General features: G+C 46.6%; 1 protein-coding gene across 2 annotated transcripts in view; it reads right to left on the reverse strand.

The window, feature by feature from the left end:
• The window catches only part of nup98 (nucleoporin 98 and 96 precursor), a 29,112-nt gene extending 25,725 nt beyond the window's left edge, over positions 1 to 3,387 (reverse strand). For both annotated transcript variants that reach the window (XM_084449314.1, XM_084449313.1), the window contains exons 1-3: positions 3,256 to 3,387; positions 1,836 to 1,942; positions 1,524 to 1,619 (exon numbers count right to left, since the gene is read on the reverse strand). In XM_084449314.1, the coding sequence (XP_084305440.1) occupies positions 1,524 to 1,619; positions 1,836 to 1,914 (175 nt within the window). In that variant the 5' untranslated portion in view covers positions 1,915 to 1,942; positions 3,256 to 3,387. The remainder of the gene's footprint in view (positions 1 to 1,523; positions 1,620 to 1,835; positions 1,943 to 3,255) is intronic.
• Positions 3,388 to 18,076: the final 14,689 nt, after the last annotated feature.

The following is an 18,076-nucleotide window of genomic DNA, read 5'->3' on the forward strand; positions in this document are numbered from 1 at the left end:
CACACTTTGCACAGACCATATTCTTACTGTATTGCTACTGTACTGCATTCAACCGTTTTTATTATTAGGATATATTGTTGTTCAGGAGCCAAAACAATAACTTTACTCATCAATTTTACCCAACATATGGCTACTTGTATATTGGATGTAGGCCTAACAATGAAATAATCCTTGAATCCTACTACATATTAATTATCGCGCATCAGCACCATTTTTCATCAAATAAAAAGAGCTGATTTGTAAAATATAAGCTTGGGATGAGACCCCCTGTCTGCTCTGCTCTACTGTCACTCGCTGTGCACGTGCTACAGAGTGGGTCTCATCAGCCTCAGTAGAGAGCAACAGTGTCATATTTCACTATGACACAAGAGTAAGGAGAGGGAGAAATGGCTCTAGTTTATAGATTGCCTCATTAATGTTATAGTTATAAGCCAGGGTGGACCTGGCCTGGTTTTTACTCAACTTGCATCGGTGGAAAGACAAGAGGCCTAGCTTGCGTTTGTTGCTTTCTCTAACAGTGTTTGTCTGGTCTAGGCGAGTGATAATGTCATAACATTACATTTGGGTGGAGGGACTACTGCCTCTTGTGGTGCCAACAGAGAGCTGCCAGCCAGCAACACACAAAGCTACGGAGCTACCAAGCTGCAATTCCTAGTGTAAGGGCTGCCAGCGTCTTGCCAACGGCCCAAAAATATGGAACAAATCCAAAATTGATTTAGGCCTACTTGCAAACTTTGGAATAACTTCTTCGAATAAGTTTTTTTTTTTTTTTTTTTAAAGTAAGAGAATATTCTATCATGTTTGCTGTGACTGAATTGTGATCCCTACATGATGTGTGGTGTCAGTGTGTGTCGGGCAAGTTCACTATTTGGATTCAGGAATATTACTGTGTGGTTGCAGGCCTAGTTGTGGTTGTAGCCTTATTGTTAACAATATTGCCCTTGACAAGTTCAAGTTCTTTGTTTATGATGTGTGCAAAGTGTGCATTAGCTAGTTGATTGCCAATTGGCTGGCATCCATGAAAGTCTACTGTGTATTTATTCAGACTTCAATATAACAAACCCGCCGATTATCACAGGCTATTTTGCACATTGCTCTACACTTCCAATTGACAAAGGCAATTTTAGCCAATTAAATTTGATTTAAATCCAAGGCGTATGCATTTGTTATTTAAACCTATAGACGTATATTTTTGTTATAGTATTTTTTTATACCGGTAGGCCTATTTAAATAGAAAAACATGATTCGACAATAGGCAAGACTTGCGCAATCAGATCCGACTAAGTAAATTCTTAGTCAGGGACAGCTCTAATCCCTATATTATAAAACATCTGAAGGAATACTTGAAAACCTCTGAAGGAATACTTGACAAAAGGGATCCACAGTTATCACTTCTAGGTTCAAAAGAGAGCTGTGGCTGTAATGTACGCATTCAGATATTAAATATAAATCAAATCAATCCAATCCAATGAGTAGAGAACAACAACAGGGGATGTAGTGTGCATCAGAGAGGGTTAGCAAACCTGGCTTATTCTGTGTCGCCCCAAAGAGTCCTCCAGTGTTGTTAGTTGCCCCAAACGTTGAGGCCCCGAAGCCACTAGTCGCCCCAAAACCAGTGTCTGCAAAAACAGGTTCAATACAATTCCTCTGAGAATCTATATACAAGATGTGGGATCTAGCTTATTTATCTAGCAGCAAACAGGTTTAAACATGAGTTTAACAAGACTTGACCATGGTACACTGATAGAGGCTTAGACAGTGTGACAAAAATGAGACAAAGATATTCTCAAAAATATAGCATTTGAAATAGACATGTGAACCTTGTTTTAACTTACTTGGCTGCCCAAAGGTGGATGAACTCCCAAATCCCCCGGTCCCTCCCCCAAAGGGAGCACCAAACGACTTGTTGAACATCTTCTGCTGCTAGCAGGACTGCATATGTCTGCTCAGGGTGGCATAGTGAGAATGACACACTTATAATCTTCTCACATGACAAATGGGTAAAAGGCTTGAATGCACCCCATTAAGGGCCGAATGTTTACAGTTTTAAAATAGAATTTAATTCCCTGGAGATGTAAAGTGTTTAAATGGCAAAATGAACAAGAGACAAATCAGCTAGACACATTCAAGCGCTAGACTGCTGTCTGGTCTCAAAAGAGGAGGGTACTTGTTTACTTCGTGGTGAGAATGACGTTGACATTCCAAAACATGGAAGGGTTTTATAGCACTAGAAAGCGTACACAGTACTTAAATTAAGTTAGTCTACCCAAGATTGATTAGTAAAGCAAACAAGGAGCTTCCAAACTTGATTAACGTTAGCAAGTGTGAGAAACATTAACTCATATTCAGTTAAGGTTAGCTATCATCATTCCTGCAATGCCGCTTGTTTAGCTAGCTGCCGTCCAAGCTACTATTAGCTACATGTAGTTAGCTTTACCGGGCGCCTCAAGTGATTCTCAGTCTCTGCCTAACTTAGTTCTCTACATTGGCTTTAACTAGATGATGTTCGCTAAGTCCCCACTAATATTAGCTAATAAACATGTCGTGAACCAGGATGAGGCCAGCTAAAACGTGTTAAAGTGACACGTTTGCCCAATGTTAGCTGGCAAGCAGGATAGCTAGCTAATTCGTTCGTTAGCTTAAGCTAGCGTGCCTCTTCGATTAATTAGCTAACGTTACGCTAGCTTTAGCTAGCTAAAACCAACAACATTCTCTAAATCCTATCCTAGTGATTTAACATTAGTAACGTTAGCAAGCCAGCCAGAAGAACGGATCTAAATGGCAACCTGGCAAACGTCGTTGTGATCGGAACGTTCTGTGTTTACAAATTAACTAGTGCTAGCTAGCATCGCTAACGTTAGCTAGCTAGGCATAGCGAACACGCAACAGTGTAACTTACAGCATTGCTAACTGTGCTAGCGTAACTAGTTAAACAGTTAGCAAGCTAACGTCACTTGTACATTACGGATGAAGCCCATAAAAAGCAAGCTAGGGTACTAACTAGAACAATAATACAATTAACGTCCGTTATCATTTTCTTTTTTACATTCGGTTCATAGCTCGCTGGCTAACGTTGCTAGTTAGCTGTCTGCTACGCTAACGAGGCCTTACCATGGTATTGACAACTCAAATAAGGGGCCTATCCAGCTGGCTACGAAACGGCTGGTGCTAGCACTAGCTAGAATTGCTAGCAAGCTAAGTTCACGTTAGCCAAGTATTTAACAAACTAAACTTGATAGCTAGGTTTAAACTCACCGTTAACGTTTTGTCGTCGTATAAATCGACTTGTGATTGTTTGATACGATCGTAATCTTGATAGCTAGCTACCCACAAGTATACGACAAGACAGCGAGGGAACTCGTAGTTATCTTGTATCCTATCGTAAACGTCGCTATCCCGAAGAAGCACAACGACAACGAGGAGGGAAACTGCTAGCCTCGTGAGATCATCCTGGTCTCGCGAGCTCACATAAACGTTTCTCACACAGATCAAACCATCGGCCAAAATAAGCCACCTTACGAGGTAATATAAAATGCAGCCTTTGAATTGAGACACGAGTTAGGCTATATGACAGTAAGACCAAATAAGGCAAGATTATGCTGCCTTAGTAGGTACAGTTGTGTTCAAAGTTTACATAGCCTACACTTGTAAAGAACATGTATGTTGCATTGGTCACATTTTAAGAAGACCCATAATAAATTCATAAAAGAACTAAACTTCTTTTTTGTGACAAAGTATGTGCTCCAATCACTCTATCACAGACACATAAGAGTTCTCGAAATTATTGGAAACTCCAGACTGCGATGACATACACACAAATTTACAATAGATAGCCTACAAAATATACAGAAATCCAAATATACAAGAGTGCAAGTCAACAAGTGTATACGGTAGTCTAGGTAGATCTTAGCATGCCTAAATTGTGCAAACATACGGTGTGTAAGATTCAGGTGTGTAAGATTCAAGTGTCACACAGTAAAGAAGTTGTACCCACCAATGACATATCGCCCCTTTATGAAGCAGTGGAAGCAAGTGTAGAAAGGTTGAGGGTCGAGTTAGGCTATATACAAACTTTATTAGACAAGAGGTCCACTAACATCAATTATGGGTGGGTCCAGGTAATCAATTAATCATTCATGACGGTCAAAGTCATGTTTTTTTGCATGGTTGGCCAGCAGCGCAGCTAGTATAGCGTTTGTCGGGTTATCACTCCCTCCCTTACTCCCGACAATGTTGGCCTGCATCTCTCTGTTGGCACCACAAGAGGCAGTAGTCCCAGCACACCAAAATCAAGAAGGATACCAAAATCTATCCACCAATCTCCACTGCACAAGTAGAGTAGTAGTCAGAGCATTGGACTCCCACCAGGGACAATGGGGTTCAGGACCCGGTGGGGATGACTTTATGGGACTATACCCCAAACCTCCACATGTTCATCCTTTCACTCTAACCTTTACCCCTTGCCTTACAGGTCAGATCCTGTCCCAACCCCAACCCTTATTCTTACCCCAACCCACACTAGGGACTGGAAGAAGGACACCAAAACCAACCCTGGATTAGCATTGGAAGCATTGGAACTGATGTGTCCAGGCGACAAGACCTATCTTAATTTATCAGACATTATTTCATGTCATTTCAATTCACAGCTATTTCAGTGGCATGACTAGCTTTCCATCCTACCAGTCCTGAACAGAAACAAGCCAGCCATGCACATAAGCCAGGCTATCAGGCTACTCACACATCACTTTGTGGATTACACAAGAAAGCTGTGATCAGATATTTGATCCGTCCTCCTCCACTTCCCTCCCTCCCTCTCTCTCTTCCCCTTTCTATCTCTGTTCATCTCTCATCCTCTCGCCCTCTCTCTTGCTTTCTTCCTCTCTCTCTCTCTTTCCCTCTCTCTATCCCCCTCGCTCTCTCAGGGTTCTATGCTAGCCTGTGAGTTCCTACTGCAGAACAGAGCTGACGTCAACCAGAGACATGAGGGCCGGTGCCCCCTACATGACGCCACACACCTGGGTCACACACCTGGGTCACACACCTGGGTCACATACCTGGGTCACATACCTGGGTCACACACCTGGGCCACACACCTGGGTCACATACCTGGGTCACACACCTGGGTCACCCACCTGGGTCACACACCTGGGCCACATACCTGGGTCACACACCTGGGTCACATACCTGGGTCACATACCTGGGTCACATACCTGGGTCACACACCTGGGTCACATACCTGGGTCACATACCTGGGTCACATAGGGTAAGATGCCAAGGCCCATACAACGCGCCACAAGGAAGCTGGAGTTGTTGTTGTAGCTAAGTCTTCAAATAAATTTGATAGCTGAGTTATAGAATATTTATATTATATAGTTATATATATAGTTATATATAGTTATATTGTCAAGCTGGTCTGGATAAGCAATTGTGTTGAAAAATGTACACTCATCCATTCATATTTGCTTATTACAGGGTCTTTCATTCACACTGTTTTCGAGCAATAATTCTTGGAATCCTTGTCTTTCACATGTTCATCCCCCTCTCTCTCTCTCTCTCTCTCTCTCTCTCTATGTTCTTACTGTGAATTTGTAGTAATCCCTGATTGTGCCTTTTTCTTGCTGTAACACATTTTTTTCTTCTCAAAGATCAATAAAGTACCTATCTACCTCTCTTTCTCGCACCCGCTCTCTCTCACCGTCTCTCTCTCTCTGGCAGGTGTGTTTGTTCCTGAAGAGAGGAGCTTTCCAGACAGAGGTGGATGACCTCTGTCAATGTTTGCACATAATCGCTTAGGATAGAAGAAGGATAGCCTAGGAATATGGCCACGCTGCTGGGACTCTCAGCTCTGATCCTGTTCAGGGACGCCTAGTAGTGTGATCTCAGGAGTATACAATCACTTTAATTGAATCACTTTGTAGTGATTGTATTATACATTCCATCCATCCTCTATTTGCCCAAAGCCTCGTCCCATCACCAAACTCAAATAATAATAATACTCAGTAAGTTTGTACAGAAGTTTGGCAGCTATTTAATTTAACAAATGCATTTGTGATCATTTCTATGATAATAATAATAATAATAATAAAAATAATAATAATAATAATAATAATAATAATTATTATTATTATTATTATTATTATTATTATGTGCTGTTATACGTGGGTAGCCATGCAGAAGAGTTATCTTTTTTTTTTACAGTAAAAAACATAAAAACTGTATTGGACTGATTTTTCTTCAATATGAATGTTGAAATGTTTGTAGGTCTACCTGTATTGAAGGTGTCTCTAAGATAATATATAGGCCTAAGATAGTCTTAGCATGATGTCTTAGCCTTGAATGAAAACTGTATGCATGAGTTTACGAGGACTGACTGGTACAGTACAGTATAGATATAAGTATTTAGAGCTTATTGCACGCCACTATATACTGCCCCCTTGTGGTCCAGGTACAGAAAAGCAAGCCTGCAGAAACTTCAAGTGGCATATAATGATGCCATGAGAATTCTTCTTAAAATACCTAGATGGTGCAGTGCGAGTGAAATGTTCGTGGCTGCTAGAGTCAATACTTTTCAGGCAGTGCTTAGGAATCTAATCTACAAATGTATGTGTACACTCGATGTTTCTGAAAACAGCATCATCGTCGCTATAACCAATCCTAGGAAGAGCAGTATTCGCTACACATCTTGTCTCCGGGCACACTGGCATAAAAGCCTGTATCTGAACTAATTTTAATGTTTCTTTTATTGGACATAGGTCCTCTGTCTTTTATGTGGAATGTATATTTTTGTTTGTGTTGTTGTATTTCTTATGGACCATAGTGTCTGCAATAAAGATATCTATCTATCTATCTATCTATCTATCTATCTATCTATCTATCTATCTATCTATCTATCTATCTATCTATCTATCTATCTATCGCATATGAAATCAATATCAGAAACATTATATTGGATCAGTCATTTATTCCTTCATGCAGCCATCCTTTAATTCATTAAATATTTAATTAATTCACTCACTAATCCCTTGACCTGTCTACCCCTCATCACGTCTCCCGTTTGTTGGGTGTTGGGAGTTGGTAGGACTTTAGGCTTTAGACGACATCTGGCCATTAGACAGCTAAGTTAGCTTACAACACAGAGATAGCGATTGCAACATTACACAGTTAAAATAGATAACTAACATTAACTAATATTAGCCAAAAAGTAAAAACCTGGCGATTTATCTTACCTAGCCTATGTAAGATATTTATTTTGTATTTATCTTGCCTATGTAGCCTATGTAATGTAATAGACACAAGATATGCAATGGGCCTATTTGCCTAATTGCACAGGGGCATTGTGCATGCAAAGATGGAAAAATGTGTTGATTGAGAATTATGACCATTGTCAGATTGTGACGTCAGATTGCATTCTGGCGCCTAGTACAACCGCTACGGTAAGAGACAAAGTAAACGTATAGGCTATATTTTTAATTCAATTAAGAAATCGTCATTCCGGTATAAAATTGACGACTGCATGCTGATACACAGACGGCTCCAATAATGTAATTCCCACCTAATGGAATTTAAGTTTAGCGGTTTGGATATGGCTCTCCCCTAACGTTAACACATGGTGACCGAGGCAGAGACAGATGGGGACCAAACGTCTCTCTTGGTTTCCTCCGCTCGCCTACAACCGCTGTTCAAGGAGGCACGTTGTCCACAAGACAAGAAAGGTCGGTGATCCATCAAATTACGCGCTCAGACGCATGCACACGGGCATACAAGTACTCACGCACGCGCACACACACACGCGCGCGCGCACGCACACCATTAAGCCCTTTTTTTCTCTACCCTCTAGGTATGAGTGGCAGGGAGGACAGGTATGGGACCATGTCCCAGTGGCTGGGCTCAGATATTTTCATTGTTTTTGTGGTGGTTCTGCTGCTCCTTCTCTTGGTTCTGGCTGCGGTGTGCTGGACCATCAGGCGCCACGGGTCTCACAGCACCATAGCAGAGTAAGAGAGGAATATAGCTTATTATTATCTGTGCCATTTGGTCACAATGATGCAGATTCATACACTCTAAATACAGGAGCACATTGAAATATATCTCCATGTTTGCGACAGTTCGCAACTGACAGAGATGGAGATTAGATACGCGGAAGGACCAGGGAAGGACAGCCAGCCCAAGTTCACCCTGACGATCAAGACTGACCAGAGCCACGCCACGCAGCTGGTGGGCATGCTGCTGGGTCGGGCCCCACCCTTAGAGGGGTCTGGGTCCCTTACCGCCCTAACAGCCCCTACCTCGGTCCCACTACCTGCACTGGCCACTCCCCTCCGTGAGCCTGCTGAGGACGTTAGCAGAGTTATCCAGACAGTGCCGGACCCGCAGGCGGTGTCGGACCCCCAGGCGATGTCGGACCCCCAGGCGGTGTCTGACCCCCAGGCGGTGTCGGACTCCCAGACGGTGTTGGACCCCCAGGCGGTGTCTGACCCCCAGGCGGTATCTGACCCCCTGGCGGTGTCTGTGCCCGGAGCAACAAGTCCTCTGTTCTCTCCCCGCCCTCCCTCCAAGCTGTGGGTCAGCGACCCAGATTGGGAGGATGAAGAGGTGGATGAGTGGGATTAGGAAGGGGAGTATGAATCAGTGGATGAGAGTGATGCCTTGTACTCCAGAACATCCTGATAATTTGGTTGGATGATTTAGACATGGACAATCAGTTGTAGCCTACTTGTTGTCAATATGCAGACTGTCTGACTCCTACTGTATAAGAAATAATAAATGTTGCTACAAATCATTTAGAATAATGATGCTATGACCCTGCGAATGCCGACTTCTTTAATATGTTTACTGTATAGGGATTACAAGTTATTACTGTGGTGTTTATTCGGCATAGTCGCTTGTAACGTTTTAATAAACCATTACCAACTGACCACGATTTCCAGTAGACGGAGTAGCCTAACCAATACTGTCCCCTGCTCTGCGCTGTGCGAGTAATGTCGAGGGACATTGCCAGTCTTCTTGCATTCAAATGCGCCAAGGAACTGGAGAGATGCTGCTTGCATCCTGACAGTGGGATGTCCAAGAGCCCGTCCGGGTCAGAGCCGGCCCGGGTCCAAGCCCGCCCGGGTCCGCTGCTAGGCTTACATCCCTCCTCGTTCCTCCCTGCCATGCAGTCCTTGGTGTATCCACTTAGATATCACTTGACCTGTGACATTCTGCACTCCTCACCGGTGGACGGAGGAGTGGAGAGGAGAACACAATGTCCTCAGAGGTAATAAAGGGCCTATTGAGCTGGTCACTTCAGCAATGTGTAGCAGTACCTGGTCGTGAACGGCCAGCGGTTTCTCGTGAACAATGGTCAGGTGTTGTTACCGGAGACGGAGTCCGGAATGCGCTGCGCGATTCAGCACCAGTGACAGTGGACAGCGCTCCTTGTAAGCGCTGCAACGCCACACACAATAGCCTACGTGTATGTAGGCCTACAATCACAGCGGAAAAACATGATCAGGCCATAATCAAACCTGCAGTAAAATATATTACGACTGGCTTTGAGAGCAGGCGTACAGTACATTGCATTCAGACTGCAAAACAATAGAATCAAATAAAACGACAGACTTCTCACAATGATTCACATAGCCTACACACCACAAGATGCTAGCCTCACACAGCTGGTGAAGAGGTGAAGATTGATGAATGCTAAGCCAAATGGACGCCTAAACGCTCCTACAATATCAATATAGATAGATAGTTGACTTTCCCGAAGGGAAATTCAATCGTCATAGCAGCAATGCATTAAAACACAAAGGCCTATATAAATACAACACAAATATTCAAACACTCGACATATACTTTATATAGACACAATGGCAGTTAAATACATGGCAGCTTAGTCTATGAACAGGTCTGTCAAAAGCAGATGAGTTGTAAAGTCTAATAGCACCCAGCGGCAGGAACGACCTCCGGTTTCGCTGCTTCACACACCGGGTTTGAATGAGTGTTTTGCTAAAGGTGCTCTTTAGTTTGGTTGACATGCTATGTACGGGGTGTAGTCGCTCAGGTCTGTGGGGCGCCTCTTTTTTGGCTCTGGCATGATGTTTTCCATAGCACAGGGACTCTTGAGGTGTAGGCTCATGTTGAGAAGGTTCTGGAATACACCACATAGCTGATCAGCACGCGCCCTCCGCTCCCAGACATCTCCTCTGAGTTCTCTGTTCTCTACAGGCAAACTTTGGTAACTATCGGCTCGCTCGCACCTCCCTTAGAACTGCCTATGAAAACACAGATGGTGGCCTACTTGGCCAGCTGGCTGTCCCACACCTGTCACATCCCACCTTCCTCCCAGTGACTTTGCTGGTTCCCTGCCTGCTGGTCTCTCTGTCTCTCTGTGTACAGGCCGATAGCACTAACGTGCCTAGACTTCTCACCCTCCATCTTGAAGCACTGCGCTGACCAGTTGTCCCCGGTGTTCACTGACATCTTTAATGCCTGACTGGAGTCATGCCATGTTCCAGCCTGCTTCATGACCTCCACCATCATCCCGGTTCCCAAGAAGGCGAAGATCACAGGCCTGAACGACTACAGACCCATCACCCTGACCTCTGTAGTCATGAAGGCCTGTGAGCGCCTCATCCTGGCCCATATCAAGACCATCACTGACCCACTCCTGGACCCCCTGTTTGCTTACAGAGCCAACAGGTCCGTGGACGACGCGGCGAACATGTACCTTCACTACCTGGACACTGCAAGCACTTATGCCAGGATTCTGTTTGTGGACTTCAGCTCGGCCTTCAACACCATCCTCCCGGCCACACGGGAGCACGGGCTCTTCCTGCTATGAGTGCCTGACTCCACCCACAGGTGGATCACGGACTTCCTGTCCAACAGGACAGCGCGTGAAGCTGGGGAAGAACATCTCCAACCCCAAGTCCACCAGTACTGGCTCCCCACAAGGCTGTGTTCTTTCCCCCCTACTATTCTCACTGAACACGAACAGCTGCATCTCCAGCCATCAGTCCATGGGAGATGAGTCTGCCTACAGGTGGGAGATTGAACAGTTGCTGGCCTGGTGCGGCCAGAACAATCTGGATCTTCTCTGGAACGCTCTAAAGACGGTGGAAATGGTGGTCGACTACAGGAAAAACACAGCCCCCCCCCCCCTCTCCCCCCATCACCCTGCATGACTCCCTGGTCCCCACCGTGAGACTCCTTCTGCTTCCTGGGTTCTGTCATTTCCCAGGACCTCAAGTGGGAATTGAAAGTCAGCACCTTAATTAAGAAGGCACAGCAGAGGATGTACTTTCTGTGTCATCTGAAGACATTCAACCTGCCACGGACCATGATGGTTCAATTCTACACCTCCATCATCGAGTCCATCCTCACCTTCTCCATCACCACCTGGTTCCATCCTCACCTTCTCCATCACCACCTGGTTCCCCGCCACTTCAGTCAAGGACAAGACTAATTTGCGGCGGGTGATATGTTCTGCGGAGAGGGTGATCGGCTGGGCCCTGCCCTCCCTCCAGGCCCCGCCATCCCTCCAGCCCCCCCCCCCTCCAGGCCCGGCCCCCCCGTCCCCTCCAGGCCCTGCCCTCCCTCCAGGCCCCGCCCCACTCCAGGCCCCCCCTCCCTCCAGGCCCCGCCCTCCCTCCAGGCCCTGCACGACTCCAGGGCGCTGAAGCGGGCCATGAAGATCATGGCCGACCCCTCCCACCCGGGCTATGGCCTCTTCACACCGCCCCCCACTGACAGGAGGCTGCGGCCGTCAAAAACCCAAACTGCCCGACACATGAACAGCTTTTTCCCCTCGGCCATCAGCCTTATCAGCAAGGCTCCCCTCTGACTCTCTCCCCCGCCCCCTGCAATTTTGCACATAACTGACTACTGCACTGTCTCTTTTGTAGTCCAATCGCACTGCTAGTTTGTATCTTGTTTGTATCTTGCACTGTCCTGTCCTGTCATTGTTGTGTTGTTGTAAAGCACCGCAGTGTTGCAAAACAAAATCCTACATATGACAATAAACCATTCTGATTCTGATGTGATTCTGTGTTCCCGTTGCTCCCCCTTGTCTCAGTTAACCCTTCCCTCCCTGTCCTTGTGTTTGTGGGGACAGTGTCCTGGGTAGGTGGGGACGCAGCACGCAGCCGAGGAAGGCTCAATGAAAAGCCTATGCAAGGAAACCCAGGAGCACCGAGCACAGCAACACACACAAGACAAAACAATGAACCGGGACAAAGGACAAAGGAACTAGCAGAATTTAAAGACAGACTAACGAGGGAAAGGAGGTGCAGGCGGTAAGCTACTAAACACGAGGGACAGGCATAGACAAACACACACACACAAGGGCAGGGAGTGAATTGAAACAGGGTTAACTGTAACAATAGGAGGCAGCAGGAGCAATAACTAGACAAACAAAGTCACTGCAGGTCAGGGCGTGACAGCACCTGCGTTGCACTGAGAGCGTCATAATGACTCGGATTCTGGCTGAACAGACACATCACATTACATCACATTGCAGTACATCACATTACAGTACATTACAGTGATTTAGCTGACGCTTTTTTCCAAAGCTACTTTCTGTACAATAATTGCATTTACATAGGAAGTCAGTGTACGACTACTCACCACAACACACAAGTGCATCTCATTTCTAAACAAGTGACTAAGAGCATAATCTAGTGCTCCCCCATATCATGACTGCCATCTCTAAAATCAATATTCAGACCCGGGTCTTATCATAGAATCATAGACACAGATCAGATAGAACAAGATAATTCTTGTATAATGCTTAGTTGCCTCACATTTGAGCATCTACCCCATGCTGCCACTAGGTGGCATTATAATTTGGTCTCCTCATGTCAACATGAAATCCTTTTTAGTGGGCTACCAATAGATTACTTAGATCTATTGGTAGATAGATCACACAACTACATGACTGCTTTGTGTATACTTATCTTACTGATGAATGCACCACATAAATAGTAGATTTCAGGAGGTTTATACAGGCTGTGGCCCTAGTAGAGGCATGTCTGGGTTGGGAGAATGGCCATCTGGTGTGTGTTTGTCCTTGTCTGGCTGACTGCTGTATCGTTGGTGGACATTGTGAAGGTCAGCTGCAGGTACAAGCAGCAGCTGAACACTTCTCACAGCAAGGCTCCCAGTCCTGGAGACCCAATAAATTAACAATTAACCTTTATTTAACAAGGGGAATACTGTTGAGATTACAATCTCTTTTTTGAAGGAGCCCTGGCCAGACAGCCACTTATAACAACGTCAAACAACAATGGGAAAACAATTTCAAGCAACATATTAAGCAGCATTAAAGCCACATTGCAGCACAAAACATAGTACATATGTTGTACATAGTACAACACAGCAGCAATGCAATTTTAAACAGAGCATAAAACAACATCAAAGCACATAATACACCACATAGCAATTCAGCATCGCAAAGAGTAAAAGTCATAAGCCTAATAAGACAAAAGATAGCTTAAAGGGTGAAACATGTTCTATCTCACATAGTGTGTGTGTGTCTGTGTGTGATATACAGCAATTTAAAAACAATTATACTGAAGTTAAGTGGAACAGTTACACTATACAGTTCTGCTGTTCATCATTCCAAAACAATTAACAAGTAATTAATTTAAAAATCACTTGAGAGAGAGAGACAGAGTATTGCTGAAGAGGCATACACACACACACACACACACACATACACACGTGGCTGTGGAACAGAGGCATTGATGTGACAAGAGAGACTGCTGAGAAAAGCAAAGACAACACCTCAGGGATGTGTCAGTGTTAAACTATTACACACGCGCGCGCACACACACACACACTCGCACATCGACACACAAACTGCATAATTAACTACTGAGCCAGAAGGTGCTGAGTGGGTAGAACAAAGTCAGACTATTCATCAGGCATTTCAAATGAATGAATCATTCCTGACGTGTTCCAATTTACTGGTGGTGCTGTGACTCAAACACATTCACTGACAAAACACATTCAACAGGACAATAGATTTGAGAGAACCCACTTTCTATGGAGGTGGAATGAGTAGAGATCAGACCATGGTCTGGGGGGGGGGGGGGGGGGGGGGGGGAAGGGGTCTACTCCTGCCTCCCAAGTTAATGTTTGATTTTAGGTGTGGCCATGTTGAAGTGCCAGGGTCAGCAGAGAGGCTCCTGTCCACAGCAGGTGCTGAGCTACATCCCTCGTCTCAGCTCTCTCCGAGGTGAGGTGGCGAGTGAGACGGAGCCCTGGCTCTCTCCGGTCTGTAGCGCCCTGCGCACCCGCCGCCGTGTCCCCTCCCCCGTGCTGCGGGTCGGGCCTGCCAGGGGTCCCTCTGCGCAGGAGCCACGCCTCATCCTCAGGTCAGTACTTACTGTATTGAAATGGCCGTTTTGAATTTTCTGTTTTACTGTTATAGATCAGCGAAACCATCATATTTTATTATTTTATTATTATTTTTATTTTTTTTAAAAAGAGATCACTAACAACTTTGGCGTTGCTCTTGCTGACCATGGCTCTCTCGTCCCCAGCACGGGCGGAGACAGCCCCAGCCCCAGCCCCAGCTCAGGCCCGACAGACCTCTGTCCCCCGGGCTCAGTAACTGGAATCTGACCCTGCAGAGCCACAGAGAGCAGGGCCGGACTGGTTACTGGGCCCCGGGGTCAGGCTGCCCTCCACGCCACACTCCATCCACACGCTCCAGCACTTCGGAGGGAAGACACTTCATAGGTGAGGTGACGGATGACGATGATACCTGAACTTTTTCTTTTTTTTTTAAGAATAAAAATCTCAAATCAGTCCGTTGTTGTTGGGCCCTGCTGTACTTTCTCAGTTTTAGCAGCGTGTGAATGTTGATGTAGGAGGTTGATGGTGTGAGGAGGGGGGATGGCGGGGGGCGCTGTGTGGTTCCTAGCCAGGTGTGAGGGTGTCAGGGCCGGCCAGAGGGTTCAACAACCCTGGCGTCAGCTCCAACACCTCCAGAGGACAGCAGCGCCTGCGTCCGGAGAAACATCCTGTTGATGAGAGCAGGGCGAAGTGGAGGAAGTGGCCTCTATAGAGACCATTACAACTCACGATGTCATGCCGACATCAAAACAATGGTTTACCCACCCTTCCTGACGGACTTCACATTTACCTGGAATTATGTCTCCTCACGGTCTGTCCACTAGGTGGAGCGAGTGAGCCATGCTACCAGTGCAGGTGTGGCCAAGCCAGTATATAAAACAATGGAATATGCTATGACCTCAGTACTGTGGGATGCTGAACCACAATGAGGGGTTTGTAGAGTCAACTAAATGATTCTGACAGTAAACGCTATAGGCTACTCTAGACCTGACACATTATATCATCCAACCAAAAGATTGTAGCCCATATGTAAGTTCCATGTTTTAAAAAAATCTAAAAACTGTAGGCTACAAACTACCAACAATTGATACCCTTCATACACATTCGAATCTACCACCTTCTTTTGTTCTGAACACTCAGAGCAGGTGTGGTGATTCTTTATACCCAAATGGAACCTTAAAGAAAAAAACAACAACAAACTATGCCCGGCTTCGCATCGCACCGCGCGGCTCTCATGCTCTCAGGCAGTCTTTCCTTTCTTGAGGCACTTAAAGTAACGTGTTTATGTAACCCGTCATGCTATAGACGCTGTTGCTATAGGGGACGTGTTCATCTCCCAGGCATCCCCACCATGTGATCGTGACCCCATAACAGATTAGCTGCAGTCCCACATTCCTGAGAGGTCGTCTCTATAATAAGAAAACTACTGTGTTGACTGTTCCTCTGCTCACGCCGACATCAGAACTGATCACAACGGTAAAGCAATAACACCATAGGCTACGTGGATTTTTCAGGACAGGCCCTTTGAGGAGCCGTTACCAGCTTGCACACAGCGACTGACACCGTAGCAGAAGGGCTCTACCAGAAGCGCCCGCGTGCACGGTAGAGCACGGTGTAGCTAAAATAGAAACAGGTTTGAAGTGAAGCCTGCGTTGAAGACGACCTCATTCCAGACACGGGGACCCAGCTGGCGCAGTTTAGCGCTCTGCTGAGCAGGGAGGAGAGCGGGCACAGGGAACGATTGGCATCAGGCTGGCATGCTCGCTACCTGACGCCACGGAGAGGATGGGAGAGGAGGGCACAGCTGAGCCAGAGCAGAGCAAGGCACCTCCTCTGGGGACAGCTGCTCAGTTTACCAACCTGCTGAGCATACACCTCCCAGACACAATGCGACTCTCGGCACTGCGTGTCTGTCTGTGTTAGAGACGGGCTCTGGACCTCCCTGGCCTGGCTGACTGTGCCGTCGCTGTTTATCTTTACAGAGGAGGGGGGGGGGAGAGAGGCTAATTTGGTCACACCCCCACACACCCTCCCTCCCAGTACCCGAGGAATTGAAACCAGATGAGAAACAGCAGCCGCAGCAGAGAAATCCAGCCCCCCCCTTCCACCACCACCACCACCGACAGCCCGGAAGGGTCTCGGCTGAGTCACAGAAGGGGGTAGCAATGACCGTGGTATGTTGAGAATTAATAAAAACAACTCCGAAATACACCCACTGAAACGCCAGCTTGCTTACATAAGTACCCTACTGTGGTGTAGCCTACCCTGGGCGAAGGGAGACTTGTGGAAGCTGAGGTGAATGTTAGGGAATGCAGGGGAGGGACAGGGTGTTGAACTGGATGACTTTACATTTTTCTTCCTCTCATATAACACTGTCCAAGTCCAACTCACTCTTGTCTCACATTGTAGGAATATTTATGTATCTACAACCACATATTTCTGGAGTCTCACATGGGTCTGACATGGTTACGGTTAATGAGGAGTTCTGGACAGGCAGGTTTAGGGTTATTATGATGAACAAGGGCACAGTAAACATGTTGTCCCCCACCAGAAATGTACAGTATCACCCCTTTGTGTCAGTGAAGCAGTGGTTCATTTGCAGCTTAATTGTGCTGATAGTACTGATCAGATGGGCGGGTATGGGCTCCATTTGACGAGAATAAAAAATGGACTCACAACACTGTGACCAACACTGTGATACTCTATTGAAGTTCAAACCAAGTGCCACCAGTTTTATTGAAAGAGATTAAATTTCATTGTGCAGAGAATACAAGGGACCATGGACTATCTTACAGGGTTTGGGTTCGTGTTATTACAGTGAGTGAGGGATTCTGTACTGACTGACAGGGGTATTTGACCCGACTTTCATCTTGAGAACAGGTATTAGTGTGTGTGTGTGTGTGTGTGTGTGTATGTGTGTGTGTGTGTGTGTGTGTGTGTGAAGCCCTGAGAGATCTGCCAGCCAATAGCTGAGAGCCTCATCCCGCTCCATCCCCGGAGTCTCATTCCTCTGTCCCGCCGATCCTCTAACCCCCGAGCCTCTTACCCCTCAGCCTCTAACCCCCGAGCCTCAAACCCCTGAGCCTCTAACCCCCCAGCCTCTAACTCCCGAGCCTCTAACCCCCCAGCCTCTAACCCCCCAACCTCAAACCCCCCAGCCTCTAACCCCCGAGCCTCAAACCCCCGAGCCTCTAACCCCTCAGCCTCTAACCCCCGAGCCTCTAACCCCCGAGCATCTAACCCCTCAGCCTCTAACCCCCCAGCCTCAAACCCCCGAGCCTCTAACCCCCGAGCCTCAAACCCCCGAGCCTCTAACCCCCCAGCCTCAAACCCCCGAGCCTCAAACCCCCGAGCCTCTAACCCCGAGCCTCTAACCCCTGATCCTCTAACCCCCGAGCCTCAAACCCCCGAGCCTCTAACCCCCGAGCCTCAAACCCTCCTGCAGCCGTGCTGGTAAAGGCTGCTGTAAATGTGATGAGGGCTGCGGAGGCCCGGACGTGGAGGCCCATGTGCTGTGGATCAGGAGAGAGTCCGTGGCCCTGGCTCCCTGGCTCCCTGCCTCCACAATTTCCTCAGCGGCAGAGCACCTACCATTCAAACCCCCCCCCCCCCCGGCTCCGTGGTACATTCCTGACATTGCTCAGTGATTTGAGCTCAAGACCCAGATATGGTATGCTGGACTGGCCCAACTCAATACAGACCGGGCGGGAGCTAAATGTGTAAAACTATCCAAGGA

Source organism: Borostomias antarcticus, assembly GCF_949987555.1.
Source record: "Borostomias antarcticus genome assembly, chromosome: 15".
Taxonomy (NCBI): domain Eukaryota; kingdom Metazoa; phylum Chordata; class Actinopteri; order Stomiiformes; family Stomiidae; genus Borostomias; species Borostomias antarcticus.